The sequence below is a fragment of the Helobdella robusta genome, assembly GCF_000326865.2.
Source record: "Helobdella robusta unplaced genomic scaffold HELROscaffold_26, whole genome shotgun sequence".
Classification (NCBI taxonomy): Eukaryota; Metazoa; Annelida; class Clitellata; order Rhynchobdellida; family Glossiphoniidae; genus Helobdella; species Helobdella robusta.
This window is the reverse complement of record NW_008704349.1, coordinates 1682115-1703382: the sequence shown is the minus strand read 5'-3', so window position 1 is coordinate 1703382 and position 21268 is coordinate 1682115. Positions and strand designations below refer to the sequence as shown.

The 21268-nt window shown below is 33.8% G+C and overlaps 5 protein-coding genes across 5 annotated transcripts; 3 read left to right on the top strand and 2 right to left on the bottom strand.

Moving 5' to 3' along the window:
• Nucleotides 1-1731: 1731 nt before the first annotated feature.
• On the bottom strand, nucleotides 1732-4147 carry HELRODRAFT_173442 (hypothetical protein; the record flags this gene model as incomplete). The annotated part of the gene is made up of 4 exons (XM_009020050.1): nucleotides 1732-1746; nucleotides 2391-2600; nucleotides 2762-3313; nucleotides 3380-4147. 4 exons carry the CDS (start codon nucleotides 4145-4147, stop codon nucleotides 1732-1734), a joined length of 1545 nt encoding a protein of 514 aa, XP_009018298.1.
• Nucleotides 4148-4848: 701 nt separating this feature from the next.
• On the top strand, nucleotides 4849-8982 carry HELRODRAFT_191945 (hypothetical protein). Its single transcript, XM_009020049.1, has 11 exons — nucleotides 4849-4942; nucleotides 5061-5441; nucleotides 5609-5797; nucleotides 6032-6093; nucleotides 6485-6538; nucleotides 6840-6938; nucleotides 7303-7368; nucleotides 7578-7766; nucleotides 7939-8034; nucleotides 8239-8349; nucleotides 8501-8982. Exons 2-11 carry the CDS (start codon nucleotides 5153-5155, stop codon nucleotides 8549-8551), a joined length of 1206 nt encoding a protein of 401 aa, XP_009018297.1. The 5' UTR covers nucleotides 4849-4942; nucleotides 5061-5152; the 3' UTR covers nucleotides 8552-8982.
• Nucleotides 8983-9232: 250 nt separating this feature from the next.
• On the top strand, nucleotides 9233-10771 carry HELRODRAFT_173440 (hypothetical protein; the record flags this gene model as incomplete). Its single annotated transcript, XM_009020048.1, has 5 exons — nucleotides 9233-9296; nucleotides 9554-9727; nucleotides 9846-10206; nucleotides 10306-10543; nucleotides 10634-10771. 5 exons carry the CDS (start codon nucleotides 9233-9235, stop codon nucleotides 10769-10771), a joined length of 975 nt encoding a protein of 324 aa, XP_009018296.1.
• A 159-nt stretch (nucleotides 10772-10930) lies between these two features.
• On the bottom strand, nucleotides 10931-11695 carry HELRODRAFT_173439 (hypothetical protein; the record flags this gene model as incomplete). The annotated part of the gene is made up of 1 exon (XM_009020047.1): nucleotides 10931-11695. The coding sequence occupies one exon, from the start codon at nucleotides 11693-11695 to the stop codon at nucleotides 10931-10933; it is 765 nt and encodes a 254-aa protein (XP_009018295.1).
• A 209-nt stretch (nucleotides 11696-11904) lies between these two features.
• Nucleotides 11905-20798, top strand: HELRODRAFT_191944 (hypothetical protein; the record flags this gene model as incomplete). The annotated part of the gene is made up of 21 exons (XM_009020046.1): nucleotides 11905-12010; nucleotides 12231-12367; nucleotides 12480-12923; nucleotides 13050-13146; nucleotides 13403-13485; nucleotides 13587-13787; nucleotides 13947-14317; nucleotides 15115-15301; nucleotides 15484-15583; nucleotides 15841-16541; nucleotides 16656-16717; nucleotides 17434-17522; nucleotides 17651-17714; nucleotides 17871-18033; nucleotides 18133-18334; nucleotides 18455-18727; nucleotides 18868-18974; nucleotides 19235-19378; nucleotides 19603-19685; nucleotides 19860-20076; nucleotides 20712-20798. The coding sequence occupies 21 exons, from the start codon at nucleotides 11905-11907 to the stop codon at nucleotides 20796-20798; spliced, it is 3918 nt and encodes a 1305-aa protein (XP_009018294.1).
• Nucleotides 20799-21268: the final 470 nt, after the last annotated feature.

The window sequence follows — 21268 nt, the reverse complement described above, 5'->3', positions numbered from 1 at the left end:
AAGGATTCTTTGTTTCTTGTTCTGAGTTCTTCAAGTTTTCTGAGTTTTATAGGTTGATCCAGTCAGTTTCAACTGAACAAGTACTGACAATTATCATTAAATAGTAGTGGTACTAGTCAATTAGTAAAATAATTAACAGTATTTAATATTTAATTAGTAAAATTTACCAACCAGTTATTTGTGAATACACTATTACATAACTACCCTTACAACAAGCTTCACTGCTAACATTCCCTTGTCATAAGTTGGTTTATGCTGATAATAATGATGGCGACGACGACGACGATGATGATGAAATTAAACAATAGTAATATGTTGAGGGTGGGTTATAGCTTATTTTTTCTCTAACATTCAACTTTCTCATTCCAAAGTCATTTTCCATTGCTTATTCAACCATTCTATTTTACATGCTCCATCTATATACATCTTTAATGTTGCATGTTTTAGCGTTATTTATATTAATTTATGTATGCATGTATCTATGTAGGTTTGTTTGTATGTATGTATGTGTGTATCTATGTAAGTATCTATGTATGTTTGTATGTTAAATCCAAAACATGATGAATGACACTAAACAGTCAAACATCAAGTAACAAATGTATTAAAACTTTGATTTGTTTGTTTGTATGTATGTATGAATGTCTAATAGATGTGTGTATGTATAAGTGTTTGTTGGTAGCCAAGGTAGCCAAACGGCAACCCCCGATCTCGGGGAAAATGCCGTCTAAACGTGTGTGTTGTATATGTTGTATAAGTGTTTGTATAAGTGTTTGTTGGTTCGCCTGTTTGGCACAGGTAAACGCTTCTTTATTTTATTCTTTTTTACTGTGTTTTTACTAATCATACATACACACATGTATACATATTATATATACCATCATTCCAATGTTACTCATGCGTGTGTGTTTCATTGAGATTTTTCATTGAGATATATATATGTATACATATATACATATATATATATATATATATATGTACATATATACCACCATTCCAATGTTACTTGTGTGTATACGTTTCAATGAGATTTTTCTATGTTGATTCATCGGGTTTGAGTTTCTTCAAAGCATTTGTTCCGTACATATTACCTATTTTTCTGATGTACGGAGGCTTTTTTCACAGCACAAATCCTTCTTATTATTATTGAATGATTTAATCAATGGTCTAGTTATTTAATTTATTAATTATTTAATTAATTAACTAATTACGACGTATTTTTACGCTAATTGATAACGTCCATATTGTTATCAATCAATCAATGGTGGTAATTGTGGTATTGCTGCTATTATGAATTTCTATTGTTTTTTTTTCATATTATCTTTATTTATAAGTACCTACCTGAGTTTCAATTTTAAAAGCCTTATTTATTTTTTATTCATTTATGACCTACCTACCTATTTATGTACCGGTCTATTTTGGCTATCTGCCTATTTCTATCTATCCATCCATCTATCCAATCATCCATTTATCTATCATGATACATTTCTATCTATCTAGCGATCTCTATCTATCTATCTAATATATCTATCCAATCATCCATCTATCTATCCAATCATCTATCTATTCAATTATCTATCTATCTATCCAATCACCTATCTATCTATCATGATACATTTTCGTATTCATTTTCCTCTTTCGTGTTATTTTTTGATTTGTTTCTTTAGTAAATAATTTTAACAAAAAGAAAACTTGAGGTAAGGTTATTTATCTTTATTAAACTGTGAAATACTCTTAGTGTAAATGTGTCTGTGTGTGCGTGTGTATTTGTGCGTGCGTGATACGATGATAATGTTTAGCGTCGAGTTTATCACAACGAAAAAAAAAATCATTTATACAGAAAGGTAAAACCAGTTCAAAAAGGAACAATTGCTGTATGAGAAAACAATGCACTGGCAAATTTTTTCCATTTAAAAACATCACATTAAACTTTATTTATTCAATGAAAACAACTTTGAAAGTCATGAAAAATTGTGAATTTAATCATAAATATGAGTTTGAATGTCATTTAGTGTAATACTATCAAAAAATAAAGCAAAAAATACACAATTAAGGCCACGCAAATATGTTCATACGCATATTCAAATTGTTTTCCTTTAAATGAATAGAGAATTTTCGCAATTATCAAACAAAATTTTACGTTACATATATCACAGAAGATGTATACAATCTACCAGCAATAAATATCTATTTATCACAAATAGTATCATGATAGGCACACACATCAAACCAGAGATAAATACACACACAAACATACATGGGTGCATGAGAGAGAGAAAGATAGAGAGCAACATGTTCAAACAGATAAAGAGAGAGAGAAAGAAGAGATAGCAACGTATTGAAAGAAAATGCTACCACAAAACTAAACACATCGATCAAATAATTTGACAGACTCCTGCGTCGTCCTTAAAAGGATTCCACTCACATCTCAAATTTTCTTTGGCAAACTTGTCTATGTTCTTAAGGGCTTCTTCCTTACGGAGTTTGTAGTTACTAGGTTCTATGAGTTCGTTGTTCTGACCAGTTGAATCAGCTGTCGCTGCTGCTTTGTCAAGGACAGAAGCTTTGACAAGTGCCTTGATTACCATTTTGCTCATGTTAATCTGGAGGTAGGTTTTTAATGAAGTGAATCTCAAGTCAGATGTGTTGTGGAACATAAAATTCTATTTGTATCAATATGCATGTGTTTTTTTTAACTTTATATGTTAATAGAAAATTTGTTTGAACAAATCATTACACGAAAAAGAATTATAATTGAACAAACTTTAAATTTTTTCCAGTGTCTCATATTGATGAGTTTCAGGATGCAGTGTTCTTCAATCTCACCCTTGTAGACAAGGGCATCAAGGAGAGGACAGTTCTCTACAAGTGACATCAAAAGAGAGAGATCTGAAGCACCGTCTGTGTAATCAGTGAACGATTTCAATCTATTGAAATCTGCTGATAAGATGCTCATAAAGCCGATACTATATACACCGTACTGAGAGACTATTACAGATTCAACTTTGAAACATTTGACAGCTGCCATGAAACTCATTAGTACATCATCTGGAATTTCGTTGCCAATTGACAGATGCATCGTGAGGTCATGATGGCTCTTGTGAAGAGTTCTCCATTTTTCTAAAGATATATTGAAGAAATTTTTAGTTTGGTCTTCGTGTACGAGCAAAATGCTCAACTTAGTGAAATGGGGATAGACTTTTGTGTTGAATCTTGGTTTGACGAGTGACAGTTCACTCAAAAGATCAGCTGATATGCAGAAACAATGGAGAGACAGTGAAGTTAAGTGCTGTAGCTGCTGCACACAGAGGACAACCTAATTTATCAAAAGTTTTAATTAGAACATTTATCAAATCAATGAACATATGAAAGAAATATTTACATGGTGAGGTTGAGGAATGGAGGAATCCAGAGATAGCTGAGTGAGATGAAAATTTTTTGGATGGAAGATTGACAATTTCTGTAAATAAGGGAGGTTGTTCAGAATGCTTGAAAGCTTATCTTCTGATGTGACAGGCCATGAATTAATACTGACTGATCGAAGAGTATTGCTGTTGTTAGCGATAAGTTTTAAAATGTTTTTTATAACTTCGTATATTTGTATAGGGAGTGTTGCTGAAAAATAGTTTAATGGAAGCCATTTCCCCAGAGTTATTTTCAAATTTTTCAACGTGTTACAATGTTCTAGAGCCATCTTCAGCACGACAAAATTTTCAACGTCACGGAATCTCCCAAATGGAAAAGTATGTATGTGTACATGATCTGGTAATATAAAAGAGAAATTTTCTACATCATGGCCGACTGTCATGATCTGGTTGCATAGAAAAGCCAAAAACGATGGTTCTTCTCTCCAGAAGAAAAAAGATTGCAAATCTGGTAGAGAAGATAGCGGCAATATGATATCAGACCAGGAATTTGATACTGTCAAAAGTAAATTTTCCCATGGCTGTAAAGTATAATATTGGCCAACTAAGGGCCTTGGAACGAATGTCAACTCAAAAGATAAACTTTTCCATTCTTGGGGGCTCACAAATAAATCGTAAAGTCGATTGTTTACTCGTGCCAAGCTATATTTACCTTTAATTAACGGGAGGTATGAAAAAATTTTAAGTAACAAATGGTCAGGCAGGTCCTCAAACTGAAAAACCATTGCCTGACAATTTTATTTATTTATAATATATTGTTGAGTATGCAATTTTATCTATTTACGTTCATTATTTACTTTTACTTTTTGTCCGTTTCAAAGGTTTCGTTAGTTCGTTTTAAATTAAGCGGCCAAACCTTAATAAAATCCCATTTTCATTTTTAGGTATGCTTTTCACTTTTAACATTTATGGCACGCCATACATATATGTAGAATATTAATTAATCTAAGAAATATAAATTCTAACCGAAAAAAACTTAAAACGACGTAAAGGTCTTATATTAAAATTAATTTGATAAAAATTGTCAACAGACTTATATTTAAATCGCAGGCACTTTAAAATTTAGGTGCTCTGATGATGTAACCTTGACTGGGAGCCTGTGCAAACTTTAGCTGTTGTAATATGAAAATTGGAAATTACGATACAATATATATATATATATATATATATTAAATATCCATCACGTAAGGTACCTATGTATTTTCCATTTGATAGGCAAAACTCTATTGATGAAGGTTTGTATATGCATACAAATATAAATATATTGATAGAGACATATTTACCCAACATACGTACATCTATATAAGTGTATGTAAGTGAAGATTTAGCAATATATATATAAATTTATATATGTATATATATATATATATTTATTTATTTATATAATTGAGCTCTTGCTATATAGCAGTGCTGATCATTCGTATGTTCACCAATAGCGCTCTTAGGTTGTCAAACTATTTTAAAGATAATTTTTGGAGAAAGTTCAAAATTTTTGTTCTAAAGAGGAATCTTTTGGTAAAGTAAGTTAACTTTTTTGATATGTGATTATGTTTTGAAACTAATTGTTTGATTAAAATTAAGTGTCAGTCTTTTAAAATAACTAAAAATCGAATTAAATCTCACTAACTACTTTTGCAGACGGAAAAACACAGGCGAACAAACATTCGGTAATAAAATAAAATCAACCTAACAAAAATTCTCCAACGACTTTTGACGACCTGGTGAACAAAATGTCAACACTCAACGCCCTTGCAACGATTGGAGCAAGTTCAAAGTGCCTCCTAAAATCCAGCATCTCCACCAAATCTTCAGCCGTCGTCCTCACTAACTTCTTCCGCAATTATGCAACCAGCCAACCGGAAGTAGGCGGCATATGCATTGCAAATGATGAGGTTAAAGCCTTTATCGAACGGTCCATGACTGCCGTGGGGACCAGGCCCGCCCACGCTACAGCCCTGGCCGAAAATCTCACAATGGCCGATTACAGAGGTCACTTTAGCCATGGACTGAATAGATTGGGTGAGCTTTTGAGGAGAAATTAATAATTTTTATATTTGAATTCATAGCTGATTATGTTTAGTTTTTATTTGCAAAGTTTTCTTTCTTGCATTTTTCTAGGCCACGAAATATAAAAATTGACATAAAAAAACATCTAGTAAATTCTTTTTTCTAAAACAAAAAACCAGAGATGTATGTGAAAGACATCCAGTCTGGCATTACAGTCAGTGACAAAGAGCCAGTCATTCTGAAGGAGTCAGCAGCTACAGCTCATGTTGATGGTAGCAACCTACTGGGTCCAATTGTCGGAAAGTTTTCTATGGAGATTGCAATCAAGAAGGCTAAAGAAGCTGGAGTTGGCTTTGTCAGTGCTAAAGGTTTATTTATAATTTTCTTGACTTTTTTTCATGGTTGTTGTTATCATTTTTGGTCCTCATCATCATCAATATCTTCATAATTTGTATCCTAATCTCAATCATTTGTATCGTAAGTGTCATTATTGTTTCTATCATTTTTTCATGGATACTCACATCATTATCATCACAACATCATCATAATCATCATCAAATTATCATCATCACTTTCTTCTTCTTCTTCTTCGTTGTCGTCAGGGTCAAATCACTATGGAATAGCTGGCTTCTACAGTTTGATGGCTTGCGAACAAGGTCTTCTGGTAAGTATGTCGTTGATGATAGTAATGCTGTTGCTGATGATGATGATGATGGTGGTGGTGATTATTGTTCTATTATTATTATTAATCTATTATTATTATTTATAATAATAATAATATTATTATTATTATTATTATTACCATCAAATATGGACATATAGACAAATATGATAAATTGAATTAATAAACTGAAATTTGAAAAAAGAGCCAAAAAACATTTTCTCAACTTAATAGTAACTTTCTCTTTTCTCATCAGCGATTTGATTTTTTTCTTATTTTCGGCTGATAATGTCGATTTTTTTAAATAATAAAAGTAAATAAAAGAAAATAAATGATAAAAAAAAGTAAAAGAAATAAAAATAGAAGAATTTTCCAATCGTTATTCCTCTTGCAGGGTATGTCATTCACAAATACGTCACCATTGGTTCTGCCAACAAGAGGAAGGAAGGTACATTTTGGAATGATTGAATGAACGGATGAATGAATAAATTAATTAATTAATTAACTAATGAACCGACAAATGAATGAACAAACGAACGAACGAATAAATGGATGAGCTGATAGTTGAATATGTAGGTATAGATGAGTGAGTGAATTAATGAACAAACGAGTTATCGAATAAATGTATGATGTATTCATTCATTCTTTTATCCATTGGAATGAATGAATGAACATATGAATGAATGAACGAATGATTGAACGAACAAACAAACAAATAGATGAATGACTATTTTAATTGCCTCTTTAAGGCTTGTTTAGGAACCAACCCACTTTCGTTGGCAGCTCCAGGCAAGGGCGTTGACACTTTCGTTCTTGATATGGCAACATCCTCCGTCGCTCTGGGGAAAGTTAGTGAATTAGTGAATGAATGAATGAATGAATGGATGGATGGATGAATGAATGAATGAATAAATGAACGAATGAATAAATAAATGAATGAACGAATAAACGAAACGAATGAATATATGAGTGGATGAATAAATGAATGAATAGATGGATGAATGAATGAATTATTGAATGGAAAAAAATTGGTGAAAGCGAACGTAAGAATATGACATTTTGTATAGAATAATAGATAAAGCGCCGTTGGATTATGTACAATAGGTCTACTAAACTTAGTTGATCATTGTATGATCGCGAAAATATAATCAATTCATGTGATTATAGCTTATTAATAAATATTATAGCTATAATTGTTCGAAATTGCAACAGATCGAGTTGAATGCTGTCAAAAAAATCAAAATACCAAGGGGCTGGGGAGCTGACGGAACTGGTCACGTGAGTTAAATGGGTCATATAATTGGGGTCATTTTATCGTGGGGTCATTTAAATAGGTCATAACATTAGTGTTATACTCATAACTCCATCAATCAATCATTCAGTCAATTAACCTAATCGTATGCCAGCTTTTTAAAATCAAGAACTACACCAACCGACTAATTAAACGTCAACTTTTTAACTTACCACTATTTGTTCTAACCAATCAGGTTACAGAAGATCCGGACCTCTGCATCAAAGAGGGAGGTTTGCTGCCCTTGGGAGGCGCGGAAGAGACCAGCGGATATAAGGGATACGGTTTGGCCATGTTGGTCGAAATTTTTTGCGGTATTTTGTCCGGGGGCGAATTCGGTCCGAGAATAAGGAAGTGGAAGGAGACCAACAGGGTTGCTAATTTGGTACGTTGAAGTGTAAATATAAGTAACTTATTATCAAATTCAAACGCGTTCTCGTGTACAAAAACTACAGACCTACGTACACACGTACACATACACAGGTACACACATACACATACAAACAAACTTAAACAAATAAGCACGCACACACACACACACATACAAATTTATCTAGGGTCAATGCTACATAGCCATCAACCCTGACAATTTCGCACCTGGATTTACAGACAGGATGCAGATCCTTATGAATCTATGCAGGCAGAGTGATCTAGTGAGTATGATGGTTGATGATGGTGGTGATGAAAATGTCGATGATGAGAGTGATGATAATGAACGATGAACCTAATGATAATTGAAGCAGTTGTTATAACAACGGTAATGATGATGATGATGACGACCACGATGTTGATGATGTTGGAAAATAAACTTTATAATTGCATGCGAAATTTTCCATTCTTTCATCATTTTTTCACAGGCTGAAGGCGAGAAAGAAATCCTAATAGCTGGAGATCCAGAGCGCAAGCACATCAATAAGTGCGACAGAGCCGGGGGGATAACATATCACCCCAATGTTATTGCCCTGTTGGTTAGTAGTTATTATACTTAATTAGTGATTAGTGAATCTGTGGTTTTCAGTGGTTAGTAATTACAACATTAACGATAGTGATCATAGTTTTATTATTAATAATGATTATTTTATCAAGTTCGAATTTATCTGACTTAATTTTCAAAAACAGGATGTGATGGCCGACAAATTAAAAATTGAAAGAATTGTAGTAAAGAAGTAGAGCCTTATATCGTTTAAATATTCAATTGGCATATGATTTTTATATCATTTTGACTTTCTGAGATTAAAAAATGATTTAATTATTTTTATTAATGTCTAATTAGCAATTCATATTAGGCTTGAAAGTTTTTTTATATTTTCATTTAATTTATATTTTATATTATTTTTTAAAATGAGTCCTTTTTATGGTTAGCTTTGATTAGTTTTGCTTTCTTATCGAATCTGTTCCCCAATTTATTTTATGTTAGGGCTAGTAGTGTATTATAATTTGATACCTTTACATTTGTATATCATTTATTTGTATCTAATTTATTGAAATCTGAATAGACAGTGTTTTTAATTTCGATTTTTGCTTGACAGTTTTTATTTTATTACTTATTTCTATGATAAATTTATAAAGATACTGCATTATACTGAATTAATTCGTCGAATTTTGATGTTGATATTTAAATAATTTAATCACAATGCTTTTTTGACTTGTAAATTTTTTGGATAATGATGAAAAAATGATTTTAGGTGTGATATATCAAAACACCAAAATGATTTATTGTCCTTCGTCCTCATTTTAAAAAGTCACATTAGTGTATAGATCTATGGTTGTACAAAATTAGTCTAAAAGTAAAATTAAAGGTTCCTAATTCGAATCGTCTTGCTTAATTAGTTTAATACTAATAGACGCTAAATGTCTCCGCAAAAGTTTTTAAAATTCTTTCCTGAAGTTAGGATGGCGTTTGCTTACGGATCCGGTTATTAAATGTTTTTTGTCGCTCTCCATCTTCATGATGTGATTGGAATTTCAAGTATGTGTTGTATATTATATTGCATATCCATCATCTGATGATGAATGACACACAGGAAGCCAAAGTCATGACAAAATTGGGCAAACTCTCCTTTATAGCCCCACTGACGATATTTTGTTTAATTTGTTTTTTGTTCATTATTTTGCCTCAAGATTTTGCTTTTTCATTTTTAATAATAATTTTTAAACTAAAATTAATCGAAGGTGTTTTCAAGCAAAAAAGTCATTTAGATCCTTCAAAAAATATGTTGGATTTAATTTTAGTAACCGACAATCCCCACAAATGGCATAAAATGAATTTAAAGATGAACAGAAAGCATTATTCTTTCCTGAAGTTGTTAGGACCAAAAATCATTTCAGATGTGCAAGACAAGTTTGGTATTATTTGTTGCTATATTTTTTTATACCACTATTTTCAACAATCATAAATTTATTAATAATTTATAAGCAAAATTTTAGTTTTTGTTTATTTTTGGGTAATTTTTCAACTTTTTAGGTGCTAAAGTCTACTATAACACACTGGTGGAACTAGATGGCAGGTTAATAAAGTATGGAGTCATATCTGAAGACTCCTTGATCAATGATCTTTTCGACTGGGATACTTTGTACATCAGTGGTCGACTGCACAAACCAGTCCAACAAATTATTTCAAGTCCCAATGATAAACTACTTAACAGTGCGCTGGTCACAAACATACACAGTGCCATGCATACAGCTCTCCTGCTACTTCCTGGAGAGTTTAGTGAGATTGACTTCTACAAAACTCTTGCTGGCCTGTCCTACGGAGGAGATTTCAGAATGAGTCTTGGAGAGGATAAAAATAAAATTGAAAATATTGTTATTCCAAATTTAGACAAGTAAGTTATTTTTTTATTCACAATTTCCTCAGTTTTGAATGTTTCATTCATCTTTGGATCAATTTTCATAACCTTTAAATGCCTCTTACTACTATTCAGGTTTAGAGAATTATATGAACATGCAATGCTGAACAGCGGGGAGTACTTACACTGGAACAAGACAACTGCCATCCTCGAACAAGATTGCAGTCCCATCTCCGTTTGTTACCACCTCAACTTACTGCCTAAACGTCTTCTCTTTGGAATAGTAAACAGTCAGAACTATGATGGCAGACATAGAGACACTGAGGAAGTCTTGAGGAGTTTGGCACACAATCAAATTACATACCCTAAAACTGTTAGTTCAGCTCTCTGCTCTATGAAAATTTAAAACTGACATCTATGACATTTAATTTGATTTATCATATTGTTAACAACGTTGTTGAAGGTGAAATTAGAATTGGAAAAAATTGTAAGATCATCCAGTTGGAGCCAGAGTGCAAAAGGAGTGCTGACTGCAGGGCTGACCAAATCATTCCAATACAGTGGCAGGAAGATGAAGAAATACTTCAAGTCATTAGGATGATGACTTTTATATATTTTTGAATTGTTTTTATCATTGTTTTTACTTGTAGTTCATTTGTATTATTTTAAATTTGTATTTAAATAAAAAAAGAACATTAAAATACCAAAACTTTATTACACAAAAAAATACAAAAAAAGATTTCATAACATTATTGATTAATTAATATTTATTGCTGACACCAGTCATAACATTAAAGTAAATGTGGTTCTTTATGTCACTGAACAACAAAATATATGGCTGTGAATTTATCTTATAGTTGCCGTCCATCAGATATTTCCATGTGCTTACATCTTTCATGCTTTCTTCCTCTGACTCTGTTGGATAATTTGACACAACGGACCCAGGCAGAAACTCAAACGTTCGTTTAATTAGCATAAAATTCCGTCTATGGCCAATAAATGTCTTCCTGTTAATATCATAAGTAATTTTGGAGAGCATTCTTAGACGGAAAAAATTAACGAAAATGGTCACTGTAATGAGGAAAGCCGTCGTAACGATGGCGTATAAATGTGGGTTGTCAATAAACATCCTGTCCTCGAAAACGGTCAGCCATTTGTTCTCTCGTCTCAGTGTGTCAACCCCACAGCAAATCATAAACGGGTTGCAGATGTTTATAAACGCGCATATAAAATTCGTGCCAAAACTAGATTTATTGGCGTACACTAAAACGGTATTTTCGTAATCTGCGTGCTTTGCTCGAGCTATCACTTCTTTATTTTGGGACTCTGTTCTGGTCGTCGTCGGCTTTTCCGTGATTTCGGTATTTTTAGTTTTGACATTGTTGCTATTGTTAACGTTGGAACTTGAAAAAAATGATCGAAAACAAGTTCTATTAGAATAAGTAATCGTAGTTTTAAAGTTGCGATAAAATGAAATATGCGACTGCTTTAAAAGTTTTAAAGAAGAAATAGCAATTGAAGACATGATTCTATTTTAAAGGATCAAGTGTTGTTTTTCTGTAAAGTCACTTTTTGCAATTTAAAAGTTAACTCAACGTGAATAATTTTAAATTTAAAGTACCCAATAGGATTATTCAAACAGTTTAATATTCTGTGCTGTTAATGTATCTATTGTTATTCTCAAATATCGCTCTTTACAGCATGTTTTCGAGTTTTTCAATTTAAAAATCGAAAATGGAAACCGATAAGAAATCGATAAAAAGGAAAAAATCAACAAATGTTCTGTTTACGGATTCTGATTTCAAATCGATGTTGAATGATCCGCAAACAGCTTTTTCAGGTTCCATTTCAAAATTATTTTTATCTGTTGATCTGTATTTTTTTAAATTTTAATTTAATAATTAATTAAATATTGATATATTAATATTAAATTAAATAAAAAGTTGTTAATTAAAAAAGTAAAAAAAAACTAGTTCGAATCCTATTCCTAATTAATTTTTGAATTTTAATATTAAAAATAGAATTCACTTCTTATTAATTTTTCTAATTTAAAATTTAAGGCTTAGAATCATTCATAAAAGCCATCAACGGCCCCCAAAATGCTCACTTTGACATAGTGGCCAGCTACTGTAGAACGGCCAGTGACTGTAAAGAAATCTTTGATCTTGTCTTCAGGACAAAAATTAAAGCCCAGGAGGTATTGTTATATTTTTTATTGAATTTTATTTTTTTAATTTTTAGAAAAAAAAATTTTATTTAATCACTAAAACAGTGTCTATTTTAATTTTTCTTGACATTTTTTGTTTCAGGCGTATCTTGTGTTTGAATCACTCAGACACATCCTGTCTAGAATTTTTACCGACTTAACTCACTATGAGCCATTAGGCCAAAATATCATAAGAAGACTAGTCTCCAGTCACCTGACTACACTGCTCAAGCAGACGTCAATGTCAAATAAATCAGGCCAAATTAAATCTGCCCTAAAACTTTTAACCCTAATTGTCAGTGGCGGCAAATTTGGGCGATGTGAGGATGATGATGAAGATGGAGCTTCTGATGATGATAATGACGAAGATGATGGAGAGGAGGATGGAAATAGAAAAAAAAAGAAAGCTAAAATATCTAATACTTCAAATAATAATAATAATTTGAATGGGGGGTCCAAATGGGGTTGGGTCAGTAGGGAGATGGTGTCAAGGATCGACTTAACCCACAATAACTGGCTGGCACTCGTTAACAGGAAAGATATGAAGGTTAGAATTACGACGACGACGATGATGACGATACTAATAATGATGATGATGGTGGTGGTTGTTATTATTATTATTATTGTTTATTATTATTATTGTTATTGTTTATTATTATTAATTTTTTTTTAGCACAAGCAAGATGTGAAACATTGTCTGGTTGAGTTTTTGTGTTCCCTTCTTGGGACAAATTCCCATCTCATCATTAAGACTGTTGTCGATGCTAAAGGTAGTGTTATTTTATTTACTCATTTTTAGATGATTGAGTGAATAAATGAATGAATGAGTGAATGAGTGAATAAATGAGTGAGTGAATGAATAAATGTATGAATATGGAAGCTGAGTGATTGGATGAATCAGTAGAGAAGTTAATGAATGATGAAAGTTTAAATGAATGAAAAGATTAATAAACGAATGGATGAAAAAAAAGAATGAATAAGTGAACGAATGAATGAATGAAATAATTTAATCAATCAATCAATCAGATTTCAATAGAGTTTTATTTGAAAGTTTGTATGGAGACAGAAGTGATGTGATATGTTCATATCTCCACTCACTTATCCATCACGTGAGCAACAATTTTTAAAATTATTTATAATACTATTTGTTATTCATAGTTTTTGGTATAATTTACGTCATCATCATTATCATCATTATCTTTGTTATAAGGTTGTCATGAACCAATCAGTTTCAAAGACGACAAAGGTTCATCTGTTTAATGAGAAAAATCTCCTTTCATTGGTCAAACTGTACAGATGGGAGGGGCCTAAAAAATGGCAGGATATGATTGGCCATCGGAAGAGCCAATCGAAAAAAAGCATCTCCGGTGGTGATGGGGGTGATGGTGATTTTCAGAAGAGATTAATTTATGTTCGTAGTCTTTGTGTTGCGTTATCTACAATTGAAAAATTAACTTTTTTATCGTTAGTATCCCTTCATTATCGTATCACCATAATTGACATCATTTCATCGTCATCAATGTCATTTTTATTGCGCCAACATCTTCTTCACCATCATCATCGTGAACAGTTCACAGATGGAGAACTGACGAACGAACAACAGAATGTTCGCCAGAGCGTTCACCACTTGTTCACTCAGCTATGTTCATCTTTCAAGTTTGGAATCATATTCAAAGATAAATCCTGGAACACCGCCACACCATCACGAAGTTTTGGTAATCTTATAGATGACGACGAGGCTAATTCTAGAAACCCTAACCGTCTTATTACGTGCCTGCTAACGCAACTGCCTGCCTCATTCTACAACGATCCGTTACTACGCAATCTCGCGATCGAAATCTTCAGGACAATTCCGGATCAGCTGTTCCTCTATTTGGGAGGTTCCGGATTTGTGGGACTGCTAGAGCCCAGGTTGTCAAAAAACTGGTTCACTTCGTGCCAGTTCGTTCAGGAGGTGAGGAGGAAGATGATGATGATGATGTGGTGATGACGATGATATGATGATGATGATGATGATGATGGTGGTGTGATGATGATGTGGTGAGGATGGTGATATTAATGATGATGATGATATTTAGAAAGAGTCTGCAGAAAATATTTCAAAATAAATTCGTCGTGTAATTATTTATTTAAAATTTAACAATACTCTAAACTACCTGCATATAGTATATTAAAAACATAATCAAAATAGCCAACTTATAACGCACACACACACACACACACACACACACACACACACACACACTCACACAGATATTTAAGGGTAGGAGCAAGAGTTTCAACACAGCCATCCAGCTACTGATGTTCTCTGGAGACCCGCAGAAGATGGGTGAACTCCTAGTTCACCACGTTATGCCCCCTCAAAAACTTTGGGCTGGTTTTTTGGCCGGTGTTAATGTTTGTATTTCTGGTGTTTGTTTGTGTGTGTGTTTGCCTGTGTTTGCTTGTCTGTGTGTATGTTTTTGAGGGCTTGTTTGTTTGTCTGTGTTGTTTGTTGAGCAGTTGATAGGATAAATTCTCCATCCACCCATCGTTCATACAATAATAAGCTAGCTGATCACCCAGCCATTCAACTAATTAATCAACCAACCAATCAACAAATTATCTAATTGATCATTCCAACTGATCAACCAACCAATCATCTAACCAACCGACCGACCGACCAATCAGAGCAAGCAGATGAGTGTAGCCAATCAGTGCTTCTCTTTCATCTCCATCGTCTTGACGGACAACATCAGACCGGTCCTAAGGCAACTGCAACATGAGAAACGAAAAATTCTGCAACAACAACAGCAGACGTTAAGATCGCAACAACAAATATTACATCAACAACAACAACATCGGCAACAATTGTTGCAGCTGCATCAACAACAAAGACATCACCTCGATGAATTTATTAGGAGCTTTAGGAAGACGCTGATTAAGGTATTAGTTTTATCGTTATAATTAGTTGTAGAAGTAGTAGTAGCAGTAATAGTAGTAGTAATAGTAGTAGTAGTAGTAGTAGTAGTAGTAGTAGTAGTAGTAGTAGTAGTAGTAGTAGTAGTAGTAGTAGTAGTAGTAGTAGTAGTAGTGGTAGCACTTTTTATTAATCTTCCTCTTCTCAGGTTTTACCTAAGCTCTGCCTTTTTGTATCTGCCTTTGAAAATCTGTTGGCAACGAAGCAAAATAAACCTGAACAAAATGTTAATAACCAGACAGTTGAAGGTATGATTCTTCTCATTCATTCATTCATTCATTCATTCATTCATTCATTCATTCATTCATTCATTCATTCATTCATTCATTCATTCATTCATTCATTCATTCTTTCATTCATTCATTCTTTCTTTCTTTCATTCACTCATTCACTCATTCATTCATTCACTTATTCATTCATTAAACTATTCACTCATTCTTTCGTTCACTCAATCACTCATCCATCCATCCATCCATCCATTCAATTCATCTTTTCACCGATTCAGATGAGCCAAAGACGACGGCCTTTGACGTTTTTAAACAGCTTCTTTCCATACAACTCGCTTATCTTTCCTTAGCCAAAAAATATAACGACGATGATAATGATACAGATAATAATAACAATAATAATAATAACAATAATAATAATAACAATAATAATAATAATAATAGTGCTGATGACGTTGGTGATGATGAGGATGATGATGGCATTATATTGAAATTTACTAGGGTGGTTGCAAAAGCCTATAATAAACAAATAAATATAAAAAAGGACGATGACGTCATCGGTGATGGTGGTGGTGGTGGTGATGATGGTGGTGGCAAAGAAGAAGATGATGATGGAAAATTATTTGAAAATATACTAAAAACCTACGCTAAAATATTAACACTTCGAAGAAGTGAAAAAATTGACGATGGTGATGAATTAGAGAGAGCTCTGCGTAAAATTAAGAAGATTATGAAAGATGATGATGGAAATGATGAGGATGAAATGGGAAAAGAACCATCACCGCTGACGCCATCTTCGGCTCATCAACTCGCCCTGATCAACGACAACAGTGACGTCATCAGTGAAGTTAACATCGATGACGTCAACAAAAACATCAACAGCATGAAAATTGACCAGTTGGTTGATTTGTTATCTAATAGATCCGCCAACAAGGTCGATCTTCTGAATGCTCTGAAACTGATTGAAGAGAGAATTAAGGTTGTTTTTTTTTCGATCGTTCGTTCTATTTTAATTCATTCTTTTCATTTGTTGATTCTCTCACACAATTATTCATTCATTTATTCAATCATTCATTCTTTCATTCATTTTCAGAAAGGATTGAAAGACAAAACATTACGTGAAATATGGCCGAAATTTGTAAAAAATGGACTCAAGTAAGTAAACGCTGCTGCCGATGATTATGATGATGATTGTTACGACGACGACGACGATGATGATGATGACGACGATGGAGACAATGATGATGATGATGATACTAATGACGAATTTATATTTGAAATAATTTCAGACACCAGTTCCAAAATATTAATTACATCGAGACTTTGCAATCTTCGGTAACGTGTCTGTTTAAAGAACGAAACGACGACAACGCTACTACCGCTGCTGCTGCTGCTGTTGCTACTAAAAAACGAAAACGCAGCGGCCACAACAACAATAATAATAATAATAAGGATGATGATGATGATGATGATGATGATGATGATGATAGCTTGAAACCGAATGTCAGTTGTATCTTTAATATGGTAGTCGGTCATTCGTCTTTTATGTCCATCCTGATGGGTGGTAGTTTTCTGATTGAAAAAGGTTGGTCGGTTGGTTAGTCGGTTGGTTGGTCGGTTGGTTGGCCGGTTTGTTGGTTGGTTGGTTGGTCGGTTGGTTGGTCGGTTGGTTGGTCGGTTGGTTGGTTGGTTGGTTGGTTGGTTGGTTGATTGGTTGGTCGGTTGGTTGGTCGGTTGGTTGGTTGGTTCAGGGAATAAATAATTGATCAACATTCAATACTACTACTATTACTACTACTAATAATAGTAAATAATAATAATAACGAATTTACATTTTTCACGACAGAAAGAATAATAATGCTGCTACACAGGCTGGCCAGCATAGATCATTGCAGATGTCTGAACGCCGGCCTTTTAGTTCTATGGTTTGGCGGCTTTTCCGCCACTCTTTCCACCACAGGTTACTATTATTATTATTATTATTATTATTATTATTATTATTATTATTATTATTATTATTATTATTATTGCAATTATTATTATTGTAATTGTTATTATCATTGTTATTATTTTAATTTTTTTTGGTAGACAAATGCTTGATGAGTTTAATTGAAATGAGTGAGAAAGCCGGCCTCTCATTGGCTGACAGGAAGTTCGTCCCTTACTTCATTTATTTCATTCTTTTCGTTCAGTTGTTCATTCGACATCATCATCATAATCGTCATCATCGTCGTCATTAACACCAAAAACGTCATCATCACCAACAAAAACAATATCATCACCACTAACATCATCATCATCATGACAGACCTTTTTATTGGGGTCAGAGGTCATTGGACTACGAAGCCTCCAAAAAAGTTCTCTTCGTTGGCACCCTTGTGGATCATGGCCTGAATGAGTTTGTGGATTTCTTAGATGCTGACGTCATGCTTAGGACTGCAATTAAGTTCCCTCTGGAATGTTCTGTTGATGTTAGTGGTGATGATGATGACGATGATAATGGTGATGATGATAACCGTGATGATGACGACGATGATGATGACGAAGTTAATGATAATGATTCGAAACAGTTCTCCACTGACACAACGAGTTGGATCGGCAACACCAATCTTCCTTACAATGACGACGACGACGACGATGATGATGATGATGATGATGATGACGGAGACGGGGATGACGACAACATCAAAAAGATTAAAAATCGTAAAGTAACAAGCAAGCTGTACAATCCCGTTTACTTTCTAACTGCATTCTCCTACCTTCTCAATGAAAGTTTGTGGACATTTTTTTATTTTTATTCATTTTTATCTCAAATACTCAAACAATTTCATGATTTAATTCATTTTAGTTAATATTTTATTATAATTTATTAAAAAATTATTATCTTTTTAGGCTCAGAAATTGATTGCAGAAAATTCGCCGAAAAAAACTGCCTCTCATTGGCTATTGCCAGCTTGACCAGCCACAAGCAACCAATGAGAGTCCTCGGTGGGCGTGTCCTATCTAAGTACCGCGAGCAATTAGAAAGCTCTAAATTTGCAGATAGAGATCAGATCGTTTGCTTATTGGATGCTTTAAAAAATGGACTGGATAGTTCGGAGGGGAAGTTACCCTGCGTAGTTTCATGTTTTTTGGTTAGGGCCCTTGGGGTGCTCCTTAAGCCGGGTAAGACTTTAAAAGTGGATTTAATTGAGTTTTTATTTTGTTATGGTTTTATACATCTTCTTCTTCATCATCCTCTTCCTCCTCATCATCATCATCATCTTCATCATCATCATCATTCAAACAACAACCACAAACCCCAGACCACCACATGTACAACATCGTCAACCAATTCCTCCTTCTTAAACCTGCCTTGGCCTTGGATGACATCCCAGAATTCTACAAACTTTTCTATAGCTCCTCCTTCGAGGTAAGTTTCTTTCGTTCTGATTGGCTGAAAGTTTGGGCCAACAATTTACATTTTTAAAACAATTTTAATATATTCATAATACACATTTACACGCACACACACACACACAATATATGTATAAGACGTACATATAAGAAGACACCTATATTCATACACATACTCACGTACAGTAAACAAACATACACACATATGCACGTCATACACACACACACACACACACACACACACACACACACACCTACATGCATACGCACACACAGCACAAAAAGGAAAAATCATGGTTTTTGTCAATCCTATTGGATGGCTTGAGGGAGACGAAAGACTATCATTTGTGTAAAAGGAGAAAGGTCTTCAGATCCTTACTGTCCTTCTATCATTCGCCATTTTGTGACCATTCTTATAAGGTTAGGTAGTGAGGCCGGTTGAGATGATGATGATGATAAGGGTGATGGTGATGATGATGGTGATGACGATGATGATGACGATGATGATGATGATGACGACGATGATGATTGTGACATCTGTTTACGATGATGACGATGGTAGATTTCATCATCATTATCAGAAGCAGAAGTTTTATTTTAATTATCATCATCACTGTTATTTTAATTATTACCCTCATCATCAGTTACAAATCTTGGACATCCTGATATCGATATCCGGGAACTCCAGATCAGTTGTGTGGGATCTCATTAAGAGGAAGGCAATTATGTCCTGGCTGATAAGTGCTGTGTAAGTTAATCGGTTGGTTGGTTGGTTGGTTGGTTGGATGGTTGGTTGGTTGGTTGGTTGGTTGGATGGTTGGTTGGTTGGTTGTTTGATGGTTGGTTGGTTGGTTGATTGGTTTTAGAAATTTTTAATTTGATTTTACAATCCATTTTCTAGTTCAAAATCCTCAAAAACCTTTCTCTACAGGGTTACAAACAAGGGGAATATGGCCAAGAAATCCTCCTCATCTTCCTCATCATCTTCCTTCTCCTCATCATCATTATCATTATCGTTGTTTTCATCATCTGCGTCATCATCTTGGCTACTTATAGTAAAAAAAGTAGTCAAACTTTTACAAATTTTTTGGCGAGCAGTCTTGTCCAGTAAAAGTAAGGTCACCACTGCCTCTTCTACCGCTACTACTACTACTACTACTACTACTACTACTACTACTACTACTACTACTACTAATATTGAAGATAGTGATAGTAATGTAAAGAAAAGTTGTAATAAGAAAAGAAGCTGTAAGAAACGTAAAACTGACGATGGTGGCAGTGATGATGATGGAAGTGATGGTAATGATGACGATGATGATGGGAGGAATGATGATGATGATGATGGGAGGAATGATGACGATGATGATGGGAGGAATGATGATGATGATGATGGGAGGAATGATGATGATGATGATGGGAGGAATGATGATGATGGGAAAGCCCAGAAACGACAGCAGCTGCAGCGACTGATTCAGCCTATGGTTTTGAGAGAATTTCTGTTAACTATCAGTGGCATGTTCAACTGCTGTTTTTGGTTTGGATTTTTTTTGTTCTCGTTTTTGTTTGTTGCTTGAGTTTACATTCATTCATTCATTCATTTATTTATAAGTTCATTCAGTCACTTCATTCATCAATTCATTTTCTGGGGACTACTCATTCATTTAATTACTTTTTTCTTTTTTCATTTGCTCATTCATTCACTCATTCATTAATTTATTAATTCATTCATTCACTCATTCCTTCATTCATTTAGCCTCCCGACCCAGATTCAAGACGACCTCCTGAAATTAGGTCAGAGCGTAAAGATGGAAGCGTCACTAACGTGTCAGGCGTTCCGTGAAATGAATTATGAATTTCCACTGCCCACAAACCTATATATACAATAAAAATAGTGAAAATATAATTAATACAACAACAACAACACACGTTTAGACGGCATTTTCCCCGAGATCGGGGGTTATATAATTAATTAATATAATTAATAATAACAATAATAATAATTACTGTTATAATTTTCAGTTAACAAAAATACTTGTCACAAATTCGTTGTCATCTTCCAGTATTATTACTATTGTCATCAGTAAAAGAAATGCATTAGCTACAGTAGAGATGGCCGCATAACACTTACTTCGTGCAATGGGTGAGGGTTTCCTTGCATTCAAACCCGGTCATTGGGTGACAGTGCCAGGTACTTTTGTGCCAATGGACTCTATCACGTAGTAGAGTAGTAGTAGTGGCAGAGATGTAGTAATAGTAACTGTAGTAGTAGTAGTAGTAAGTGTAGTAGTAGTAGTAGTAGCTGTAGTAGTA

Coding starts and splice junctions, on each gene's coding strand:
- HELRODRAFT_191945 (XM_009020049.1), top strand. CDS start 5,153: ATGTCAACACTCAACGCCCTTGCAACGATTGGAGCAAGTTCAAAGTGC. Junction 5,442..5,608: donor CCATGGACTGAATAGATTGG/GTGAGCTTTTGA, acceptor ACAAAAAACCAG/AGATGTATGTGAAAGACATC. Junction 6,094..6,484: donor CTTGCGAACAAGGTCTTCTG/GTAAGTATGTCG, acceptor TTCCTCTTGCAG/GGTATGTCATTCACAAATAC.